The sequence below is a fragment of the Haplochromis burtoni genome, unplaced genomic scaffold (genome assembly GCF_018398535.1).
Source record: "Haplochromis burtoni strain Fernald_Lab_line unplaced genomic scaffold, NCSU_Asbu1 Contig_160, whole genome shotgun sequence".
Classification (NCBI taxonomy): domain Eukaryota; kingdom Metazoa; phylum Chordata; class Actinopteri; order Cichliformes; family Cichlidae; genus Haplochromis; species Haplochromis burtoni.
The window spans coordinates 688,788-706,809 of NW_024582521.1; the positions used below are offsets into that span (position 1 = coordinate 688,788).

General features: G+C 42.4%; 2 protein-coding genes across 2 annotated transcripts; both read left to right on the plus strand.

Annotated features, from left to right (window-relative positions):
- The first annotated feature begins 78 nt into the window (after positions 1-78).
- rnf7 (ring finger protein 7) lies at positions 79-1,372 on the plus strand. Its single transcript, XM_005933152.3, has 3 exons — positions 79-341; positions 442-489; positions 868-1,372. Exons 1-3 carry the CDS (start codon positions 176-178, stop codon positions 984-986), a joined length of 333 nt encoding a protein of 110 aa, XP_005933214.1. The 5' UTR covers positions 79-175; the 3' UTR covers positions 987-1,372.
- A 117-nt stretch (positions 1,373-1,489) lies between these two features.
- Positions 1,490-11,211, plus strand: grk7b (G protein-coupled receptor kinase 7b). The gene is made up of 4 exons (XM_005933151.3): positions 1,490-3,106; positions 3,584-4,021; positions 6,664-6,935; positions 8,450-11,211. Exons 1-4 carry the CDS (start codon positions 2,507-2,509, stop codon positions 8,775-8,777), a joined length of 1,638 nt encoding a protein of 545 aa, XP_005933213.1. The 5' UTR covers positions 1,490-2,506; the 3' UTR covers positions 8,778-11,211.
- Positions 11,212-18,022: the final 6,811 nt, after the last annotated feature.

Consider the following 18,022-nt stretch of genomic DNA (forward strand, 5'->3'; position numbering starts at 1 on the left):
AGTCAGTGTGCGGTTCCTTTGGGACGTGGATAATTCCTGGTAAACAGTGCCCTCTTCTGTCTCTATGGAGACAAGACACATGCTAAACCTGCTAGCATTGGCGCTAGCATCACCCAGCTGTTTCATCCATTTTGTTTAGCCTAGCTAAGCTGCGTGTATTTACAGTGCGGCAGAGATGGATGACGGCGACGAGCCAGGTTTAGTCCTCTCTCACAATACTTCGTCGGGCTCCAAGTCGGGTGGGGACAAGATGTTTTCCCTGAAGAAGTGGAATGCTGTAGCTATGTGGAGCTGGGACGTTGAGTGTGACACTTGTGCCATTTGCCGAGTACAAGTAATGGGTGAGTCCGAGGAGCTAACGGAGCTAACTTGGCTACTTGTACCTTTAAAACCGAACGGCCCGGCGTGTGGAGGTACTCTAACATTGTTCTTCATTTTCAGATGCGTGTCTACGATGCCAGGCGGAAAATAAACAGGAGGACTGTGTTGGTAAGACCCTGCCAGCACTGACATATTTATTAGCAGCACAGACACTCGGCAGGTTAATCTATAGAAAAAAGGGGAAAAAAAGAAGAAGAAGCTAACAGTAGCTAGTTGGAGCTGTTAGACAAACTCGTTGAGCCAGGCAAAATACAAGATAATAACCTTTTACTTCTTTCTTTTAAAATATAAAGCAGAGATTTTATATGACAATTTATTAGCATTTTGATATCAATATAACGTATCAAAGGGCACCTAATCTAATCCTTGGGGTGCTATTTTTGCATGGTAAATGCCTTTAATGAATAGGACTGCCGTGTTTTGTTTTTAGCTTATTGTAAATGGTTTTTCAATATGTGCCACTTATGCTCTGCCTTTGTGTTTCAGTTGTGTGGGGAGAATGCAACCACTCCTTCCATAACTGCTGCATGTCCCTGTGGGTGAAGCAGAACAACCGCTGCCCCCTCTGCCAGCAGGACTGGGTGGTTCAGAGAATCGGCAAATAAGCTGCACATCCAGGTGGATTACACCTGCGTGCACCCCAAAGCGGTGACAGACTTGGCAGTGATCACTGCAGAGCCTTGTGCGGAGCCGCTGACACCGCAGTTGTCCTCCTGCTTATTGATTGCATGTTTTCAGTAGTCCCGGTACCAGAGGAAGGACAAAATGAAAGCTGCACAGACTGGTTACTCATGGAGCCCTGAAGAAGATGGATGAAATACGTTGAATTGTTTGGTCACTTGTTAGCTTTACATTGGTGTCTGTGGTGGTGTTTGGCACACCTTGAATATGTGACCCTTTTCTCTTCTTTTTAAAAAAAAAAAAAGACTGAAGATCTGTAATATGTGGGGAGTTTTCAGTAAGAAGTTTGAATAAACTCTGTATGATATGATATGACTCACTGAACACTTTATTAGGTTTAGATGCTTGTTATCATCATCATCATATCTAGGCATGTAGGTGTAGTCTGTGATCTACAGAAATTCAAACAGCATCAGAATGAGGAAGAAAGGTGAAGTGATTTTGAATGTCTCATGATTATTGGTGGCAAACAAGGTAATCTGAGTATTTCACAAAATGCTAATATTCTGGGAAGATTTCTTGATGTCAGAGGAGTTTGGTCAGACTGCAGAGTATGCAGAAGAGCATCTCTGAATGCAGGTGCTGAACCTTAAAGCAGATGGGCTACAGCGGCAGAAGACCACCCTGAGGCTCCAGTTCAAACTGGGTGATGACAAAATGTTGGGGGAAAAAAAGTCCCCTGTTCAGATGAGTCTCAATTTCTGCTGCGAACATTCAGATGGTAGGGTCAGAATTTGGTATAAATTATAAACTGTATTCATCCAGTTTTTCATGCTATTCTGTCCATAAAGTAAAAGAGGAAACAGAAAATCCAGTCATTTATAATCTGAGGTTTTAAAAAAATTATATTCAGAATTAGTACACATGTTGGTTGTTTTAAAACAAGCAAAGATATTAAAGTGAGTCAAGGTGGCGTTTAAGTCTTCAGACGCTTTGTTAGCTGTTGGGAAAAATCAATTCCTGAGCTGCTACTGAGCCAATTATGACTCATTTAGTGAAGACTAGAATAAAGTTATAATAAACCAAGTGTGCATACCAAATTGCATGCACATATAGCCTTGTCAGTGGCATTATACTCTCATGAAGAGTTCATTAACTCTACAATAACTTGTTAGGTTCCTTATCAGCCACCTCACCGTGTTATACTGGCAGCCCAATTACTGCACACAGTCACTTTGTAACTCCTATGAATAGACCAGGATAAAGCCTCTTAAGTTCAAACCACATAAGTTGCTTTCCCCGTGTGCCACATACGAATAAACCCTTAGCCACCAACAAATCCCTAAGGACGGTGGTGCTTTTAAGGACTCAAACATGCATGGCCCAAGAAGTGAGGGATGCTCAAGATGCAGGTGCTCAGTTGAGCGTAGAACTTGCAGATGGGTTAACGTCAGCGTTTTAAGTTCATCCGCTGCCCGCTGGTGTGCCACAGGATCCATCCAGCATGGGTGACCTGCTAGGATTGGACAACTTGGTGGCCAACACCACCTACCTGAAGGCCCAGCAGATCGATCGCAACGAGCTGAGAAAACGGAGACTCTCCCTGACGCTGCCCAAGCTGAAGAAGACCTCTGCTCTCCAGGCAGCAGAGGGAGAGATGTACGAGTCACTCTGCGAGCAACAGCCTATCGGGAGCAAGCTGTTCCAGCAGTTTCTCCTGACCTCTAACGACCAGTACGCGGCTGCTGCTGAGTTTCTGGATGAGCTGAGCAAGTGGAGCTTTGCCGAAGATGAAAAAAGAGAAAAAGCCAAACAGACGATCCTCGCCAAGTTCTGCCAGTCTCAGTCTACGGGATTCCTGTCCTACTTCACCGAAGAGGATGCTGAAACATGCAAGGACTTATCAGACAGTAACTTTGATGAGGTGATTTTGGACCAGCTGAGAGAAGCCACTAGAGAGTTCCTGAAGGGAAGACCTTTCTCAGAGTACCTGAAAAGCCAGTTCTTCTACAGGTTTCTGCAGTGGAAGGAGTACGAGAGGCAGAAGATCACTGACAAATACTTTTATGAGTTCAGGACTCTTGGAAAAGGTGGCTTTGGTGAGGTGAGTGCCAAAAACATTAATGTCAGAATAAAAGTGTTTGGACAGTCAACGGATTTTCCTGCTACAGCCCAATAGCACGAAAGTGCGACTCACATTAGTGAGGCAGGCTACTAACTTAAATAATCCCCCTAAATCACCTCTACAGAATAATGTTATGTCCTACAATTTATTATTGTGTATTATATTGTATCCTTTGTCTTGTCTTCCTCACTTTAATCCTAAATGGTGGCCGCCGCTCCCTGAGGCTTGTTCCCTTGAGGTTTCTTCCTGTTAAGAGGGAGTTTTTCCTTCCCACTGTCTCCAAGTGCTTGCTCATAGGGAATCATCTGATTGTTGGTTTTCTCTATGATATTGTCTTTATCTTGCAACATAAAGCACCTTTAGGCTGTTGTGATAGCAACATGGCTAGTTTGTCCTTTAGAGCAGAAAGTAGCTCAAACATGTTTCATATTGATTTGTCATAAATTTGTCCGTCAGGTGTGCGCGGTGCAGGTGAAGCACACGGGCCAGATGTACGCCTGCAAGAAGCTGGATAAGAGGCGTTTGAAGAAGAAAGGCGGTGAGAGAATGGCTCTCGTGGAGAAGCAGATTCTGGAAAAGGTCAACAGCCTTTTTATCGTAAACCTGGCTTACGCTTACAACAGCAGACACCACCTGTGCCTGGTAATGGACCTGATGACTGGAGGAGACCTCAGGTTCCACATATACGACTTAGGGAAGAGAGGCATACGGATGGAGCGTGTGGTTTACTACACAGCCCAGATAACCAGTGGCCTCCTGCACTTGCACAACATGGGCATCGTGTACCGTGATATGAAGCCTGAAAATGTGCTGCTGGATGGTAAAGGACAATGTCGCCTGTCAGACCTCGGATTGGCTGTGGAGCTGTCCAAGGGCAAAATGATCTGCCAGAAGGTGAGTGTCTTTAGATTAGCCTTGACTTTCAGTGTCAGATATCTGCAGGATCAGAGGCTCTCTGTGGTTTGTGCAAGAGTAAGAAATTCTACTCTCCATACCAGAGAATCTCTTGTTTTATTGTCCTGCATTGTCCCAATGCTTTGTATTATTTTTCTGCTTCACTAAGGAAATCCTCACTGACATTAACACTGAATTCTCTCACAGTGTGTTCACCTGCCATTCCAAGGAGCTTACCAGGAATAGATATATTGACTCCCAGTCCTGCTCAGGCCAACAACGAATAAGTGCACAGCCCTGTGTAACCCAAATGAATCTCATTAAAAGGTGCCTGACCTCATCCACGGTTGGACGCTGCGTAGCCTGAGAAATGTAAGGTAGATTGACCAGAGCCTGTTAGCATTCGCTGGCTAATCTTTGCTTTGCCAGATATGGCTTACAGGTGTCTGTCCAGGAACACAGTCAGAGGATTCACAGCAGGCCTCCTCTCACTGGATGAGTCTCACAAGTGCCTATTAAGCAGGCATGGTCACATACAGCCCACTTTGATCTGAGGTGTACAACTTGTGTTGTACAAAATGTAAAATGAAAAAAAAGGGAAAGTAATAAGCAAGAAATATATGTTGGCAGGTGCAGGTACAGGAGGACTCAAATGCCAGTGTGTAAAAAAAGCTTTTAGGGACTGTGAGGGGAACGCTGTTCCACAGTTTGGGAGCAACCAAAGAGAACACCCGGTCTCGTCTGAGTGGGGTCGTCTGATCAGAAGCATTCGATCTGCTGACCAGAGAGTTTAACTACTCGTTTATTTATTTAGTTTCAATATAAGTAGAGAAGTTCAACTTCAATCACATGTCTTGGTTTTTCTACCTGAAAAAGAAACGCTGCTGTAGGAAATGAAATCACTCTTTGGGCTTAAATTTGTAAGAAATGTGTAAGATTACAGAAAACTGTGTGGTTGTTTAATTTTTCAGACAGTCTTGTAATTTTAAAATTCAAAGCTTTAGTTCATTTACAAAAAAAAATCTCATTTTCTTTCTTTATTTACTGTGGACTGAATTAAAAAAAACTAAAATCTATAGAGCAGATATTGAAAAAACAGCTGTCATTTAATTATTTAGATTAGATGAAACTTTATTAATCCCTCGGGTGGGTTCCTCCGGGAAATTCAGAAATTCAGTTATTTATCGATTATTTAATTACATTTCTGCAGTAAAGATCGCAAATTTATACCCTTTTTCCAAATTTTCCAAAGCCATCCAGTGGGCCAGATTGTAGTGTTTACCAGGCCGATTCTGGTCCTTGGGCCTTACATTTGACACCCCCGCTTTAAAGGATCATCATTTTCTCTTTATCTTGTTTTGGTGCATTCTAGCATCTTCATTTTTATCTTGATGTTTTATTGTTTTTTGTTACATTCAATTAAACAGAAGCTGTATATCTTATCCAGCTTCTTCTTGTTGCAGATAACTGAAATAATTATTCAAACTATAAATGATTTGTTGGAGTAGATTATCATGTTGACGTTCATTCCCTGCTTTATAATGGTTTCAGAAAAAGGTCTTTTTTTTTACAGTTGTGTCTTTTGAATCTCGGACTTTAGTATTTCTGGCTATCAGAGACTGCTGTCTGTCAGCTCCACAACCAGCTCTTGAGCAAAATAATAAATACTTAAATGCCCTAAACCTGCATTCTGTTCAATGGCCAGCAGGGGGCAACTCCTCTGTATGCAAAGGAAGTCAGACCCTTTGACAAAATTGTAACACCTGACAAGACTGTCAGTGATGCAAATATCTCATTAGCCGATCATTAATGCATTTAGACACAGAGAGAGAGTCAATGTGACCTAGTGAAGTTCAAACTGAGCACCAGAATGAACAAGAAAGGTGATGTAAATAAATTTGAATGTGGTGTGGTTGTTGGTGCCAAACAGGCTGGTCTGAGTGTTTCAAAGGCTGTTGGATCTGCTGGGATTTTCCCCACTCAAACATCTGCAGGGTTTGCAGAGCATGGTCTGAAAAGAGAAAACATCCTGTTCTCAGTTCTCTGGGTGAAAATACTTTGATGATGTCAGAGTGCCCCTCCTGTCAGCTGAGACCAGGAAACTGGGGCTACAATTTGCATCAGACGAGAAAAACATTTCCTGGTCTGATGAGTGTGGAGTTCTGCTGCGACAGACTTTGGTGTAAAGGACATGAAGCCTGGATCCATCCTGGCTTGTATCAACCCAGATAGCAAGGAGACGTGGTTTCAATGTTTAGTCAATATCAGGTGATTCCATTGAATCAACGATGAAATCTGATGTTGACCGAACGTCACTCTTGCACCCTTTTTTAATATTGAAACAACGTCGTGTTTTGATATTGAATCACTGTTGAACAGTTTGCACACTTTGGGCCTTTAGGTGCCTATCAGAATCATAAATTGCTAAGGAAGCAGCAATGTTTTGTCGCCTTTTGTTAATTTCCTACCGTGATTATCCATTTCCCCCCATTTCTCCCACCCCATACTACATTCACACACCTCAGCAAATGACTGACAATTCTTTGGAGCTTAATTTAGTTGAATGCCACAACAAAATAACCCAAAAACCTGTAAACAATGAAAACCTAAATTCTCTTCTTGTGCCCTCTGTGTGTGGTCAGGCTGGTACGACTGGCTACATGGCCCCTGAGGTTCTGAAGCAGGAGTACTACCGCTACTCTGTGGACTGGTGGTCCCTGGGATGCAGCATTTATGAGATGGTGGCCGCCCGCTTGCCTTTCAGAGACTTCAGGGAGAAGGTGCAGAACGATGAGGTGACTCGCCGCACCCTGGAGGACGAGTGCAAGTTTGAACACAAATCCTTCGATGCTCCCACCAAAGATATTATCAGCCGCTTCCTCAAGAAGAGGGTGGCGCGTCGCTTTGGGTGCCAGTAAGAAAAACACTGAAAGTTTGAATGGTCTAGATGTAATGGAGCGAAGTCGCCCGGCAGCAGAAAGTCTCACTTCCTTTTTTTTACTTATGAAAACATGCCGTGGCTCTTGGTGTGGTTTTTACAAGAAATGGGACCAGGAAGTCTTTAATAAACAGAAATAAATATTTCAGCATTCTGAGGAGAAACATCTCAATGTAGGTTCTCAGCTCATGTTTGTCTTAAGCACTTGAAACGAATGCAGCTGGATTTCTTTTTGCTTTTTGCTTTGTCCCCTCTCATCAAACAGGCTTCCTCAGTTCTAAGAACTGTCCGACATATTTAACCCCTGCTTGTGGATTTTCCTGCGCCCACTTATCCAACACCAAATCCAGTCAGTTTACAGAACTGAGGAAGTCTCTTGAATGAGAGGTGAAACATCTCCACGAACCAAAAGGGCCTTCATAAGAAGCACTTAAGACAATCCTGAGTAGAGATTGCTCGATTTCGACCACAAATGATAGAAAAAAGCATCAACATGAACACTGATGAAGTACTACAACCACACCAACACAAGGGGGCGCTAAATTTGTTCAAAAAGGAAATTATTACCTGAGCGAAAACGAAGGCACCGACTTGAATGTGCTGTGATTTTTATTTTATGACTTTCAAACTTCTCTGCTTCAGTTTATTTTTATATTTTTAACTTGTCGTCTTAAGTTCTCTCCAAGCATCACAACAAAGGGAGGGTGTGTCCTCGAAGCCTTTCAGAGGAACTTTGTGACCATCAGCTCTGCTTTTGGTCCTCTCCAGCAGCTCCATGTGACAAAAATGTACTTTGTGTGATTCTTTACATTCTCCAATTATAAAAATTTGTAGCCTATGAAACAAATTTCATATGTTTATATTTATATATTGGATGCATAAACGTTCATGGTCAGTCCTGAGTTTCCCAAGGAGCCAATGAGAAAAGTTGACAACAGAGCACGAACAGATTTGTTTGCTTTTCCTGCCAACACAGCTGGCTGATCTGCAGCTGGACCCATTTATTTTTCTACTTTTACTATTTTTAAAGCCATTCAGCTGCTCTGAGTTTTATTTGTTAGCAAAGAAGGCTATTTTTAATTCGCTTCATTTGCACAAACTTACAGAGCCGCTTATAGGTATAGCTTCATAGTGGCTCTGTAATTACATAAATGCAAGAAGAACATGTGTTTATTGTATTGACAGTGAAACTTTAGGTCACTGGAGTTACGTGTTTTCAATAATTTCAATTATTTAAACTCCTCAGTAATGTGTCACCTTCATTATAACCTCTGAGTCAAGATAAGTGCAGAAAGGTTGAAGCTGGATGGAGTGGTGTAGAATATGGGTGTAAAAATAAAAAAAATCAACAGAAGGGGGAGCGAGGCAGATGATTCTGAATGCGTGGCAATAACTTCTCGTCACATATTTCTGACATGTTTTGTGTTAATGGACAAGGCATTTCTCTGAATGCCTCAAAGTAACACTTCCTCTTAATCCATCACCTTTAGAGGCGATGACCCACGAAGCCACGAGTTCTTCAACAGCATCAACTTCCACCGACTGGAGGCGGGCCTGCTGGAGGCCCCCTGGGTGCCAAAGCCCAACGTGGTCTACGCCAAAGACGCAGACGAGTTCAAGGACAACTCTGACATCAAGGACGTCACGTTTGACACCAAGGATGAGAAGTTCTTCAGGGAGTTCAGCACGGGCGCAGTGTCCATGCAGTGGCAGAAGGAGATGATTGACAGCGGCGTGTTTGACGAGCTGAACAGCACCGCGGTCATCCAACGCGACCGAGAGACTGCGTGGAAAACCAGGCTGTGCGTCCTTTTCTAAGCACACTCACAGGAGGAATTTTGGACACTTGAATATGCACAGATGTCCTTAAATCGAAGTGCCTTCAATTATGTGCCTCGGAAACCTTTTTACGCGTGCCCTTTTTCCTTAACCTCAGTACATTTCCCCACATAAATAATTTCATTATGCAGCCACAGCCAAACATAATAGGACATTAGTAGCTGCAGTAAAATAAACTTGCAGTATTAATGCCCAGATGGAAAACATGCTGACATTGTACTGCAGCTGCGGCTTTATACTTTGCCCTCTGTTCCCGGTGAGACAGCAGATCCCAGCACCTTCATAGTTTCCATTACATCACTTGGCAATTTTTGGCAGGCAGCTGTTTACGTGTGTTTGTAAACAAGCTCCATAATGGCTGCGTGTCATCACACTAATGCGCCACCTTTCTATTAGTGGCCCACGTTTCACACGGGACCTCTGAAGAGCCCTTCTTCTTTCCCCCTCTGATGAGCTCCTGCTCAGGGTCGCGCTGATGAAGTCTCTCAGCGCACCACTGAGCGCCGCCAGATGCTCACGGAGTTCGCTCAACCTCCCGCGGCACTCATCATCATCATCCCCATTATCCCGCGCTGCTCTGGTATTTACAAGCACTGGATGACTCGTTCACTAATTTTAACGACCGAGGGAGACAAATTGTCGTACATGCACAAAGTTTTTTCCACTTGAGAACATGTTAACATAGATTTTCTGGCACCATCGAGCCAACGCCAAACCCCTTTACAGCCCCCTCAAATCACCCTTTGTTTATGCACAAACCCCTTGTTACTGTGCTCAGTGCACAGCAACAACAACAACAAAAAGTAGGCTGTTTGAGAAAGCCTTTCACACACAAGTTGCCTTTAAGGATTCATAGTTTCTTCTGATTCATGACTGAAGACTCACGTTGAAGTAAATCAACGGACTGTTACTGCTAATCAATCGTTGCAGAGTCTACTGTAGCTTCTGCTTGGAAAACAGCAGATTTCAGGGGGGCAGGTTTGGCCTTTAGGCTACCAGAATCCCCTAGGTGTCTTATTTTTGACTTATTTTTACTTATAAATTTTTAAACAACTGCAACTTAAGAAAAGTGGTGGGCAGATCGATCCAGATATCGATATTCTAGATACCAATGCTGGTATTGGTATCCGACCGATACTGGCGCTATAGAATCGATACTTTAGTTTTTGAAAATGAAAAAATAAATTCCAAAAATGTCTGTGAATGTAATCACCAACAGAAGTTGACCCAAACTGCTTTAAAGACAGGCACAAGACAGTCTCCAAAAACATTCAGATTTAAAATACATAAAAAGCTAAAAGTTGTGTTTTGTTGTGTAGAATAATTATTGTGGAAAGTAAAAATCACAGTGATTTAGTGGTCATTAAAATGTGCTCAGAATTTCCAAATTGATGCTGATTGTTCTCATTAATAATGGCACGCTGCTCCCCTACAGAAGCTGGCTTTATAGGTTAAAAGTATTGGTACTTGGTATTAGTATATACTTAGTATTGGATCAGTACATACTACTACTGCAGTATCGCACACCAGCAAATAGAAAAAACATCACAATAACTAAACAAAAACAAAACAAAAAGTTTCACAAAGCACAACGGAACAGTTTTTGGGGAGACAATAAGGTGACGGACCAGACGCGGATGTGACAAGCTAACAGTAAATAGCTAATACCAAACATGTTTCTACAGTATTACATGAATCATGTGACTAAAACTGACACGCATCACAGCTCATCTGTCACGTTATTCTGTCCCCGAAAACATTTCCGTTGTGTTTTTCTATCTGCTTCTGTTTTCTTAAGTTGCAGTGCATTTGACCTCTCAGGGCCACCGTACCTTAGTGCCAAACAATGCCAATCATGTTTTGTAATGCAGTTCTGAACACAGAAATGTGCTTTTCTTGCAGTTTAGATGATATGCTCTTGTACTTTCAACAACATATTTTGGTTTGCAAGGATTTTATGGATCATCTTTTTTGCTACTGATGCTGGCAAACCTTTTTTTTTAACAAGCTGTGATGAAAGAAAATAAAAGCAAATTTCCAAAAAGCTTGAGTGAAATAAAGTTATTTCCCTGTCCTCCTGCCGCTGATGATTTCTGCAAACAAGTGAGTCACAAGAGCGATGACATGTGAAGTTACAGGTCGAAAGCTACGCAGTCATTGTGATTATCCTCTTGTTGCTCATCTCACGGTTGCAGATCTCATCTGTCATCATTTATCCAAGCAGCCCGGTGTCGATCTGAAAAACAGAGCTTGTGTCTTCAGTTACATCATGTTGCTTCAATATTTGATTCGGATTGCTTCATCTGTCACTGTCAGCGTAACCCTCCAAAACAAAAAACAAACCCCTCAGCACGTTTAGGTAATGAGGGACACATAAACATGTGTTGCGCTAATTCCTGCACGGGCAGGGGAGAGGCAACCTTACAGGGCGGAGGAGTGGCCCCCCCTTCACGCTCCACTGTCACAAGATTAGAGGGTGCTTCAAGATGGAAATCCAAGACGCAACCTGATCATCGTGGCTGTGAAGGCAGAGTGGGGAGTCCACTGTGGACGACGTGACGACAAGGCAAACTCGGCAGAAGGTCGCCAGGAACATGTTTTTACCAGGCGCGTACAAGCTGCTGCCAGGGTTTAGTTCCCCACGGCCCAGCGCTGTAATGCTGCCCTCCAATTCACAAACAGCACAAACAACTCTGCAACACACACACAACATGTACTATAAAACATTTGCACTCAGGCATGCAAATACACACTGGTGCACGCACCTTTCTGCATCTGTAGCACCGATTGTGCAGAAGAAGATGTGCACAGATCCCACAGAAGACTTTCACGCACTCTCTCTCTGATCCACACACACATACACACACACACAATCTTATTACCTATGTAGAAGCAGGTGTGGGGTTTTAGAGATCAAAGCAGGACAGGGTGTAATTTGGTATCTGCGTTTGTTACATGCCCATGCTCTGGATTCACATCAAAGGCATGTGCCACACTTCAGTTCTGCCCTGGCATCCTCGGGATGGTATCACACCACTGATATCGCTGCTTTTTCCCCTTTTTTGGCTCTGCGTGCGTATGTGTGCGTGTTTTTCAAAAGGCGTAAACATGAAAATTACACCGAGCGATGTTTATATACGCACCTCTATGTGTGTGTGCGTGTGAGTGTTTGGGATAGGTGAGAAAATGGTTAAATAGCAGAGACAGAGAGGCCATTGTCTGCTGAAGGAAAGCGAGAGCCAGCCATGAGGGAGAGAATGAAGAAGGAAGAGAGCTGTCTCGTACTCAAAGCTGGTGTGAGGTCTATATTTTTAGGATTAAAGTCTGTTTTTAAATGGTTGAAATCTTTTCTTTTTCTTCCTTCTAGGCAAATTTCACGCCATTCAGCGTAACAAAAATATAGAAAAATTTGAACCGAGAATCGAGCACCAGATCAGGACCGAGATCCTCATCCCGCTGAGCTGCCAGTGTGAGCCTCACTGCTACAAGTCTTTTGCTCTTTTGGTTCACGTTCAATTTTCTAAGCTTCATTGCTTGAATTCTTAACATTTCCACAAATAAGTGAATTCGTGCTTGGCGGTCCAACAGAAACAGAGCGTGTGTGTGCATGATGTTCTTCCCCACTGAGGCCCAGTGGGTAGTTTCCATGGTGCCCAGACCTCAGACCCCTTCCAGTGCCAGGGGGTGGACAACGTCATGGACAAGGCACACACACACACACACACACACACACACACACACACACACACACACACACATTTATAAACAGTCTTAGCCTTCATCCTATCTCTGCACCATGTTTGGTCCCTTTACTGCAAGAATCATCTGTTTATGTGATTTAATCTCATGTTCCAACAACAAACAAAAAAAGCTGCCAGTGAGACCAAATGATGGCACCGGTTTCCAAACTCACGTCTTGGGAAAGTGTCTTGAACCATGACTGCACAGCTATATCGAAAGCAGCGAAAATTACCCCAAGACATCAACCCTGTCAAGCCCATGTGATTACTCCAAAATCTTGTCAACTAGAGGACAAAACAAATAATTATTCTGACTCATCAAACGCTATTTAAATATTGTCCGCAAAAGTTATTTTTGCTTTTCCCCAACACATAGAGCTAGGGTTAAGGTTCTGACCTCAAAGGGTTAACATATCAGTGTCAGGTGATTGGAAAAAAGGCCACTTAAGGTTTAGAAGTGGATAAAAATTACTTACAGGAGCACATATGTAGAAGACTTTACTCACTCACTGATGTGTCTGGATCCTAAGCTTTGGTATAGTATGTAAGTCTTACCTAATGTTATATCGGCAGATAAATGGATGGAAAGATGGACGGATTGAGTCTTTGTGTTATTGCTACAGCACAGAAATCATCCAGCAATCATCCTTACCTTCTGTCATATCGGCGATACGTAGACATTAGAGCAAGCAGTGTTTGTGGTTCAGACCCAGGACACACAGAGGGGATCATCTCTTGAATGGCTTGATGTGTCCCCTCCAGAAGAACTAGAGGATCAAGAGGATATTGGTCCAGAGATTCTCTGCACTACTACCTCTGCAAGCCCATCCAGGTGGATTGATGGATTGATGGATGGATGGACGGACGGAGGAACAGATGGATGTACTGAGTCTTCGTGTCATTGCAACAGCACAGAAATTATCCAACAACCATCATTTTGCCATGACAGTGGTGGTGGCATAAAGGCAGGAGGAGTTCCAAAGGTGGTTTTAATGGTTTTATTTAATGGCTGTAGCTCAGGAGGTAGAGCAGGTCATCTATTAATTGTAAGGTTGATGGTTTGATCTCAGACTGCTCCAGTAAAGTATAGTAAAAAAACCAAAAACCTGCTTGTGTGAATGTAAAGAGTGCTCAGGTAGAGTAGTCCATTTACCATTGGCTGCCTATTTGTCAACAAAGGTTTTTGTTTTTAAATAAATGCCAACAATTAATTTCATTTTATTCATATAATGCAAATTGACAATAACAGCTGCCTCAAGGCACTTTATAATGTAAAGAATCTACAATAACACAGAACAAAGCTCAACAATCAGACAGTTCCCTACACTCATAAAAAGGAAATTGGGCGGTTGTTGCATTTTCAAAAGTATAACTTGTAATTTGAACAAATTATTTCATGTTTCTATGGTGAACGTAATTAAATCATGTAGGATCTGCATAATATTCAACAACTTAATTTGTTCTTGTTAAGATGACACGATAGGATCTAGTAAGAGTGGTTATATACGCCCGACCGTGGCTCAGGGGGTTGGGAATCGCATCTGTAACCGGAAGGTCGCCGGTTCGATCCCTGGGCTCTCTGTCCTCGTCGTTGTGTCCTTCGGCAAGACACTTTACCCTACTTGCCTACTGGTGTTGGCCAGAGGGGCCGATGGCGCAATATGGCAGCCTCGCTTCTGTCAGTCTGCCCCAGGGCAGCTGTGGCTACAACTGTAGCTGCCTCCACCAGTGTGTGAATGAATAGTGACATTGTAAAGCGCTTTGGGTGCCTTGATAAGTGCTATATAAATCCAATCCATTATTATTATTATTATTAGTTGCTGGACTGAAATTCACAAGGGGAAAAGGAAAGTCACTGGGTTTATAAGAGGCAGACAACTACACACACACACACACACACACCACATTTACACTATCGCTATTTATTGTGGTTTAACCTGTCAAGGACCAAAACTCTGCATGAAGCCTTGTAATCATAGCTTTCCTACTTTTGTTAAGCCTGGTTTGACAGTTTGGTGGCGTGGTGGTTAACACCGTTGCCTCACAGCAAGAAGGGCGTGCGTTCAAATCCCCAATCTAGATAGTTTGCAGTGGGTTCTCTCTGGGTAATCCGGTTTCCTCCCACTGTTAAAAGTCATGCAGTTATTTGAGTTAGGTTAATTGGCGATTCAAAATTACCTATAAGTGTGAATGTGAGTGCAAATAGTTGTTGTCTCTCTGTGAGAGACTGGTGACCTGTCCAGGGTGTACCCAGCCTCTTACCCTATCACTTCTGGGTTATGCCCCAGCTCCCGGATAAAGATAGTAGGATGGATACAGTGGAAGTTGTTGTGAATCCATTAACTTTTCATGTTATCTAGACTTTGTTGAACATTATGTAATATGAAGACAACATGTAGTATTTACATGACCAAGTAGTATTTGGGTAAAAGTTATTGAATAGTGTTGGAATAAAGTGACAAAATTGTGAAGAATTAAAATGTTCCAAGAGCTCAACTTACTTCATTTAAACATGTTTCAATCACATTTCATCAACACAAAATGCACAGCTTTATTGAATATGAATAAGTTGTGTTGATTTAACTCAGTTGTTTAAGTTTCTTCCAAAGCAAAACAATTGTGTGCAAAAAATTTCCACTGTTGAATTAAGTAAATCCAACATGTTCTTTTGTTTTCAGTGTACATGCAAGCACCTGGCGACAGTGGGAATGAAAAACACCCTTTTAACAGGAAGGAATCTCAGGCAGAACCAGGCTCAGAGAGGGGCAGCAATCTGCCGCGACCAGCTGGGGGTGAGGGGAGGAAGGCCGGACAAAACAACATCAGTGACACATCTGGAATCCCCTAGTTTAGGCTACTGAATACATTATATTCTCCATAAATGATTAATTTCAGGATTGTTGACAATCAAAAGGTGTCCTTCATTATTTCTGGGTCCTCTCAAAGAGGACCTGCATCTACATCTATTTAAAGTGAACAAATTAGTAAACAGTGTATTTTTTCACCACTTCATACTAGAGATGGACCGATCCGATATTAAGTATCGGTATCGGTCCGATACTGACCTAAATTACTGGATCGGATATCGGAAAAAAATAAAAAATGTAATCCGATCCATTAAATATCACGAAAGCACCTCACAAAACTTGCAACACGCGTAACTCACCTCAGAACGTTAGCACGTCGGAGCAGTATGCATCACGTGATAGAGGGCTGTGGCATGCGGGACCTGTCGGTGGTCTGGATAGCATTTGGAGCTTCGCTAGCAACCCGGCATTTCATCTCCGACAAAGTTATCCCCGAGAGAAGTAAAGCAAGTGTGTAAGTCCATCTCTGAATTTTGTAAAGCATTCCTGCGTTAAGCTTAACGAGCGACTGCCTCTCGCTCTCCGGCTGCTACTTCAATCGTGAAACTGCTAATGATCAGCTGATCGGCTTTTCTGTCGCGAGTCTCTCTTGTTTGTTTTTGGTCCACTTTGCGCCAGAAAGAGGAAACCAGCGGCTGAACAACAGCAGCACGTTTAAGCTTGATAAGCTGTTGTTAGAATTTATTTAATATTACTTTCTACACCAGGATCTTTTTCTACGTAGCTGACGGCTGGTAACTGTGCAGGGGCGGATCTAGCAAAGTTTAGCCAGGGGGGCCGATAGGGCATTAACAGGGAAAAGGGGGCACAAAGACATACTTTTCTTTCTTATTCTCATTTAAAATGTCGAGCTTTTAATAAATAATTATCTGACACCCAAAGTTTTAATTTGATGTAAAATGAATAGAAGTCAATTACTGTATATAGTGACTATTAAGTCTAATATATATACCCTAGTAAGCTATAGTACTTTTTCCTTTGGGAAGGTACCATCTGTGCAGTCTGCAATTTTGTTGAAGAAAGATGTTGAATCTATTTAATATTTCTTGAAAAATAATTGATTTCTGTGCATTTTTTTTCACACTGCATCAAATTAAGGTTGATTACGTCGATTAAGCATCATGAGGTGGCGCGTGAGGGGTGGTTCCCTATTTTTTATTTATTTATTTTTGTTGTTGCTGGGAGTTGGAACCCTATTAGTTAGGTTGCTTAATATTTACGCTAAGTACTCTTTAAAATACCAGAATAGGGAGATGGTGTAGGTTTAAGTTTATTAGATTGATCAGTATTGCTGAACTATGAAATTTTTTTTTTTGATACAGGTATAACAGAATAGCTTTAGTGTAGTTGTTGTTTTAAACTTGAGTATGAACTTGCAGACTTGCAAAATGCAGCAAGATATTTTAAAAAACAGTTTTGTTGATTAAAAAACACTATATCGGATTCATATCGGTATCGGCAGATATCCAAATTTATGATATCGGTATCGGTATCGGACATAAAAAAGTGGTATCGTGCCATCTCTACTTCATACAGCACTCTTAGCTGTTTCTATCTTAAATCCTTTACTTTTAATGTTGGCCTCAGTAAATTTTTAAGCTGTTATCCTGCTTCTTAACTTTCACAGTTCAGCCATTTCCTTGTTCAGCAGTCTGCCACATCTCTCCGGTCACCTGTCACTAGGAATAAAGTTCTCTCCCACAAGTAGAAAATCCCAAGGAAACAGCTTAAAGTTCAAAAAGTTATAGCATCCTGAAACCGGAGTTGGCCGGAGCGTTAAGCTTTCTGATGTTCCTTCACCCCTCCAGTGCAGGGTGATTGAAGATCAGCACATCAAACGAAGGGAGAGGAATATAATGATACAGAATACTGTATCGGGGAAACACTTTACAACTCCTCATCTTAAACAGTGAAGGAAAGAAACAGTTGTGGTGCATGTGTTAATGTACTTTAATTGCAGTGCACCATGCTGCCTCAGGGGTCATCGACTGTGGGGGGACTGCTGGCATCTGTGTTTGTGTGGACAGATATGCTGCTCGTGTGTATGTGTGTGTGCTCAGGAGCAGGTACAAAAGTCATCACGGCGTTGGGTAATGGTGACAGAGAACCAGAAATGTAATCTGTGAGGTGGTGTTAGTTTCTAAGAGTGTATCCAGTTTGATTTAATTTGCTGGTATTTCTTGCATTCTTTGTTAGCAGTGTAATATGACTGACAGTTGGCGCGACAGGCAGTCTGGACTCAGTCCAAGTCTTTTTCTGCTTTAAGTGTGTGTGTGTGTGTGTGTGTGTGTGTGTGTGTGTGTGTGTGTTCCCAGACTCTCTAATCTACCTCTTCCAGTCTGTCAATATCACTTGGCATGTGTGTGTGTGGCTAAATTCACTCCTCTGCGGCCGTCCTTGGACATCTGGGGTGTGTTGATGCTGCTAATGGATACTGCGACTGTAACAAAGAAAGAGGCCGATGTGTGGATTCTGTTGAAATATGAAGTCTGTTTATATAAAGTACAGAGCTGGGGGGAAAAAAAAGATAATTAAACTGCTCCTATACTATTATGACCAAACTCTGTGGAATTTCCTCACAGGTACTTCTCACACAGTGACTCCACACGAGCAGGAA